Source organism: Chroicocephalus ridibundus, unplaced genomic scaffold, assembly GCF_963924245.1.
Source record: "Chroicocephalus ridibundus unplaced genomic scaffold, bChrRid1.1 SCAFFOLD_594, whole genome shotgun sequence".
Classification (NCBI taxonomy): Eukaryota; Metazoa; Chordata; class Aves; order Charadriiformes; family Laridae; genus Chroicocephalus; species Chroicocephalus ridibundus.
Window position 1 is genome coordinate 1 of NW_026961416.1, and position 6013 is coordinate 6013.

Below are 6013 nucleotides of genomic sequence, written 5' to 3' on the forward strand. Positions count from 1 at the left end.
GACCCAGGAATTTTGGGGGGACCCAGGAGTTTGGGGGGGACGCAAACATCCGGGGGGGGGGACAGGAATTCGGGAGGGGGGGGGCAGGAGTTTTGGGGGGGACCCGGGAATTTTGGGGGGACCCAGGAGTTTGGGGGGACCCAGGAGTTTGGGGGGGACCCAAACATCCGGGGGGGGGGGAAGGAATTCGGGGGGGGGGGCAGGAGTTTTGGGGGGGGACCCAGGAGTTTGGGGGGACCCAGGAGTTTGGGGGGGACCCAAACATCCGGGGGGGGGGGCAGGAATTCGGGAGGGTGGGGGGGCAGGAGTTTTGGGGGGGACCCAGGAGTTTGGGGGGGACCCAAACATCCGGGGGCGGGGGGGGGACAGGAATTCGGGGGGGGGGGCAGGAGTTTTGGGGGGGACCCAGGAATTTTGGGGGGGAACCCAGGAGTTTGGAGGGGACCCAAACATCCGGGGGGGGGACAGGAATTCAGGAGGGTGGGGGGGCAGGAGTTTTGGGGGGGACCCGGGAATTTTGGGGGGGAACCCAGGAGTTTGGGGGGGACCCAAACATCCGGGGGGGGACCCAGGAGTTCAGGGCGGGGGAGGGGGAAACCCAGGAATTGGGGGGGGGGGACCCGACCCAGGAGCTCGGGGGGGACCCAAGAATTCGGGGGGGGGTGGATCCAGGCGTTTTTTGGGGGGTGGACTCAGGCGTCCGGGGGCGGGAACCCAGGAATTCGGGGGGGACCCAGGCGGCGGGGGGGGACCCAGGGCTCCGAGCGGGGCGTGGTCCAGGCCCCCGCCAGGCCCCGCCCCTCCCCTCCGCCCAACGCCGTGGCCACGCCCCCTCCCGCCCGTGGCCACGCCCCCTCCCGCCCGTAGCCACGCCCCCTCCCGCCCGTGGACACGCCCCCTCTTGCCCGTGACCACGCCCCCTCCCGCCCGTGGCCACGCCCCCTCCGCCCTCCCTCCTCCTCCCCCCCCCGCGCATGCGCGGCTCCTCCCGGCGACGCGGCGGCGGTGAGCTCCCGGCCCCAAACTGGGCCCAGTTCCCCCCCCCCGCAACCTAAACTGGGCCCAGTTCCCTCCCCAGGCTGGGCTCACTGCCCCACCCCCCCACCCCCTTAACCTTCAAACTGGGCCCAGTCCCCCTTTCCCACCCCCGAACTGGGCCCGGTGACACCCCCCCCCCCCCCCTCCCCGCCTCCGCCCCGGACTGGACCCAGTATCCCCTTGCACCGCTCCCAGCGCCCGTACTGGTCCCAGTAACACCCCCCCACACCCCTTGCTGGTCCCACTCGCCCCCTCAACAGGTCTCAGCACCTCCGTGCTGCTTCCAGTACCGAGACTGGTCCCAGTAACTCCCTGTACTGGTCCCAGCGTCCATACTGGTCCCAGTAGCCCCATACTGGTCCCAGTGACCCCATCGCGCTCCCAGCATGCCGTACCGGTCCCGGCTCAGCACTGGTCCCAGTGCCCCCCCCCACTCTCCCAGTACACACCTATTTACCATCCCAGTGACCCCCAGTACCCTCCCAGTACCCTCCCAGTAGCCCCAGAAGCCCCCCAGCGCCCCCCAGTCCCCTCCCAGTCCTCTCCCAGTGCCCCCAGAAGCCACCCAAACCCCTCCCAGCCCCCTCCCAGTAGCCCCAGAAGCCCCCCCAACCCCTTACCAGTCCCCTCCCAGTAGCCCCCAGTCCAGGACTGGGGCTGGGGGGATCAGCAGGCGATGGGCCAGGGGCGGCTACTGGGGGGCTGTGCCTGGCTACTGGGGGGGCTGGCCCTGCTGCAGACCCTCTACCTGCGAGCCCTGCCCCCACCCCGCCCTCCCCTCCTGCCCCGCCGCCCCCCCCGCCCCCCCCCCCATGACCCCCCCCCGGGGGGTGCTGGACACTTCGGGGACCTTCCGGGTTTATCGTGACATTTTGGGTCCCCCCCCTCTTTGGGACCCCCCCGAATTAATCCTGGCCACCCACGGCACCCCGGGACGGGTGGCGGGGACTTTAGGGGGGGCGGTGGGGGGGGCAATTTGGGGGGGTCCCCTCTCGGTGGCCGTTTTTGGGGTCCCCAGGGAAGGGTTGGAAGAGCTGGTGGCAATTTTGGGGGGGCCCTGCCGGGGGTTACGGCCCCGTCTGCGGCTCCACGTGGTGGTGGGGGCAGCTGCGCCCCCCCCCGCCGCCCCCCCTCCTTGTATCCCCCAACTCCAGCCCCCCAACCCCGGGGAGATGTCGGGGGGCCCTCCGGCGTCTGGCGACCACCGACCCCCCCAGTTACACTTTGGGGGTGCCGTACCCCGGGAATCTCTTGCGGAATGTGGCTTGGGAGGGGGCGGCTGGGAAAAATGGCCCCCCCCCCCCCAAAAAATGGGGGTCCTGGCCCCCCAAAAATTGGGGGGCGGTTCGTGTTGCTGGTGGATGCCGACGTGGTGCCCAGTCGGGGTCTGCGGGAGGGATTCCTGAGGCTCCTGCGGGAGGGGGGGGCCGGAAGGGGTTTGGGGGACCCCCCAGCTGGGGGGGCCGCAAAAATTTTGGGGGAGCCTCCAGGGCGGAGGGGCGAAGAACTTGGGGGGGACCCCAACATCTTGGGGGCTCCAGGGGGTTTGGGGGACCCTAAAGCTTCGGGGGCTCCGGGGGTCTTGGGGACCCCCCCGCCATGGAGGGCTCCTGATGGTCCTGGTGGCCTCAGGGTCCCCCACACCCTGGCCCCCCGCCACGTCCCTGGTGTCCCCAGTGACCCCAGGGTGCTCAATGCCCTGGAGGTCCCCCGCAGGGTGGGTGTCGCCGATGTCCCAGGTGTCCCCAATGTCCCCAGTGCCCTGGAGCTCCCCAAGGGCTTCCATGACCCAAGTGTCCCCAAGGGCTTCCATGACCCAGGTGTCCCCAATGCCCTGGAAGACCCCAATGCCCTGGAGGTCCCCAAGGGCTTCCATGACCCAGGTGTCCCCAATGCCCTGGAAGACCCCAATGCCCTGGAGGTCCCCAAGGGCTTCCATGACCCAGGTGTCCCCAATGCCCTGGAAGACCCCAATGCCCTGGAGGTCCCCAAGGGCTTCCATGACCCAGGTGTCCTCAACACCTTGGAATTCCCCAACACCTTGGAAGACCCCAACACCCTGGAGGACCCCAAAGACCCAGGTGCCACCACAGCGTCCTGGGACCAGGTGGTGTTCGTGCTGCCGGCCTTTGAGGTCCGCACTGGGACACGGGTGCCGGGGACGAAGGCAGAGCTTCTGCAGCTCTTGGGGACGGGGGACGCCCGGCCCTTCTATGGGACACTGTGTCCCCGGTGCCAAGCACCCACGGACTACGGGCGCTGGTGGGCGCTGCCACTCGCCCCCCACCTGCGCGTGGCCTACGAGGTCCCATGGCGGGACCCATGGGAACCCTTCTATGTGGGGCCGGCCCACAGCGTCCCACCCTTCGATGAGCGCTTCCTCCAGTACGGCTTCAACCGCATCAGCCAGGTGCCGTGGGGCTGTGGGGTGGCCATGGGGGCTTGGGGGGTGGCTGTGATGACCGTAGGATGGGCGTGGGTGCTGTGGGGTGGCCATGCGGCCTGAGGGTGGCTGTGGTGATCCATGGGGGCTGAGGGTGCTGTGGGGTGGCCATGGTGACCGTAGGGTGGCCACGGGGGTTGGGGGTGCTGTGGGGTGGCCATTGTGGGTATGAGGTGGCCACAGTGACCATAGGATGGCCATGGGGCTTGAGGGTGCTGTGGGGTGGCCATGGGGATCATGGGGTGGCCATGGGGCCTGAGGTGGCTGTGGTGACCCATGGGGACTGAGGGTGCTGTGGGGTGGCCATGGGGGCTGAGGGTGCTGTGGGGTGGCCATGGGGACTGTAGGGTGGCTGCGGGGGTTGGGGGTGCTGTGGGGTGGCCATGGGGATCATGGGGTGGCCATGGGGTGGCCATGGTGACCACAGGCTGGCCATTGGGGGCTGTTGGTGCTGTGGGGTGGCCGTGGGCGCTATGGGGCGGTCATGGGGCTACAGGTGGTCTTAGGGGGACCATGGGTGCTACAGAGGATCTGTGGGTGCTAGGGGGGGGTCTGTGGGTGCTGTGGTGGTCTATGGGTCCTCTGGGGGGTCTATGGGTGCTATAGAGGATCTATGGGTGCTCTGGGGGATCTATGGGTGCTCTAAGGCATCAGTGGGTGCTGTAGAGGATTTATGGGTGCTATGGGGGGGTCTATGGGTGCCATGGGTGCCACCTTTCCCCCCGGCCCCCCCCTTCAGGCCTGTGAGCTGCACGTGGCCGGCTTCCGCTTCGTGGTGCTGGACGGGGCCTTCGTGGTCCATCGGGGCTTCAAGGAGGCCGGGGGCTTCCACGGAGGGCGCGAGGCCGAGCTGGGGCGCAACCGCCAGCTCTTCCGACGCTTCCGCGACGCCCTGCGCCAGCGCTACCCCCGCTCGCCCCGACGCTGCTGACACCCCCCTACCCCCCCCCGGGGACGCCGGCACGCCTGGGTCCCCCTTGGACGTCAGGGTCCCCTCTGCCAGGACACCTGGGTCCCCTACACCCGGACGTCTGGGACCCTTCTGGCACTGGACGTGGGTCTTCTCCACTTGGACACTGGAGTCCCCTCCACCGGGACACCTGGGTCCCCTTCGACGGGACACGTGGGTCCCCTCTGCCCTGGATGCCCGGGTCCCTTCCGCATGGGACACTCGGGTCCCCTCCACCCAGACGCCTGGGTCCCTCCGGACACTCGGGTCCCCTCCACCCAGACGCCTGGGTCCCTCCCCGGACACCCGGGTCCCCAGTAAAGAGTTTTTTCCACCCAAATCGCTGCCACCCGCGGGCGCGGCGGAGGAGGGCGGGGGAGGGGGGGGCGGAGCTAATGCAAATCGAGGGGCGGGACATGACCGTGAAGGGCTGCAATGGCCGCGCAGGAGGCGGTGATGGGGGCGTGGCTATGCAAATGGAGGGGGCGGTGTTTTGCGGTGGGATGAAGGGGCGTGGCTTGTGTAAATAAAAGGGGCGTGGTCACGCTAATGAAGGACTGAGGGGGCTGATGGGAGCTGCCGATGCGCAGGAATTCGGGGTGCAGCGGCGGGGTCGGTGCCCCGAAACCGGCCGGGAGCGCAGAGGGGGGAAGGGGGAGGTGGAGAAGAGCTGGAGGGGGCGGGTCGGTAGGGGAAAAACGGAGTCACCGCGACGTCGGGGTGGGTGGTTGTCCGTGGGGTGCGGCGGGGGCGGAACGTTCAGCATCGCTTCTCGGCCTTTTGGCTAAGATCAAGTGTAGTATCTGTTCTTATCAGTTTAATATCTGATACGTCCTCGATGAGAGGACTTTATATTAAACGGATTTTTGGGCTCGGGAGTTGGACCCGGAGCTTGCTCCATCCGCTCCGCGCATCGTCCCGGTATTGCAGTGCCTCCGGGAACGGTGCACCCCCCCCACCACGGGGACCTTTGGCTGGTTAAAGACAGAACGTTGCGGATCCCCAGCGTTCCGCGGGAGCTCCCGGGGCTCGCCCGCTGTGCCCCGCTCTCCCGCCGCCGGTGAGCTGAGCTGGGCCCCTCCTTCTCCTGAGCGGGGACCTCCTTCCTCCTCCTCCCCATCCTGAGCACGGGGACCCCCCATTCCTCCTCCTCTTCACCAGTGACCCCCTTCCTCCTCGACACCCAGGTGACCCCCCCCGGAGGGACAGATGCCACCCCGAGGGACCCGCCCGAGCTCCGAGTGGGTCCGGGCGAACCCCCTGAGCTTCAACCAGGCCAAGAGCACGGTCCGGCGCCGGGGGAGACCCCCCCCCCCCCCGCCCTGGGGCCGTCGGAAGGACACGGAGCTGTCGGAGCGGGGGCCGGAGGAGGCCCCGGAGATGCCCCTCTGCCGTGGGGCCGGGCTGAGCTGGGGGGGGTTCAGCCCGGAGAAGAGAAGGCTCCGGGGAGACCTTCCAGCCCCTAAAGGAGCTCCGGGAAAGCTGGGGAGGGACTCGGGATCAGGGAGGGGAGCCACGGGACGAGGAGGAAGGGTTTTAAGCTAAAAGAGGGGAGATTTAGGCGAGGTATTAGGAAGAAATTC

At 68.6% G+C, this 6013-nt stretch overlaps 1 protein-coding gene and 1 non-coding gene across 2 annotated transcripts; both read left to right on the forward strand.

The window, feature by feature from the left end:
• Positions 1-1222: 1222 nt before the first annotated feature.
• On the forward strand, positions 1223-4964 carry B4GAT1 (beta-1,4-glucuronyltransferase 1). Its single transcript, XM_063321912.1, has 2 exons — positions 1223-3448; positions 4221-4964. Exons 1-2 carry the CDS (start codon positions 2297-2299, stop codon positions 4410-4412), a joined length of 1344 nt encoding a protein of 447 aa, XP_063177982.1. The 5' UTR covers positions 1223-2296; the 3' UTR covers positions 4413-4964.
• A 230-nt stretch (positions 4965-5194) lies between these two features.
• On the forward strand, positions 5195-5385 carry LOC134509403 (U2 spliceosomal RNA). Its single transcript, XR_010069336.1, has one exon. It is a non-coding gene; the product is annotated as a U2 spliceosomal RNA (small nuclear RNA).
• The last annotated feature ends 628 nt before the right edge of the window (positions 5386-6013 follow it).

Bases quoted from the DNA above. Each gene is read 5' to 3' on its own strand.
- B4GAT1 (XM_063321912.1), top strand. From the start codon at position 2,297: ATGTGGCTTGGGAGGGGGCGGCTGGGAAAAATGGCCCCCCCCCCCCCA. The intron at 3,449-4,220 runs GTGCCGTGGGGC...CCCCCCCTTCAG, and splicing joins GCTTCAACCGCATCAGCCAG to GCCTGTGAGCTGCACGTGGC.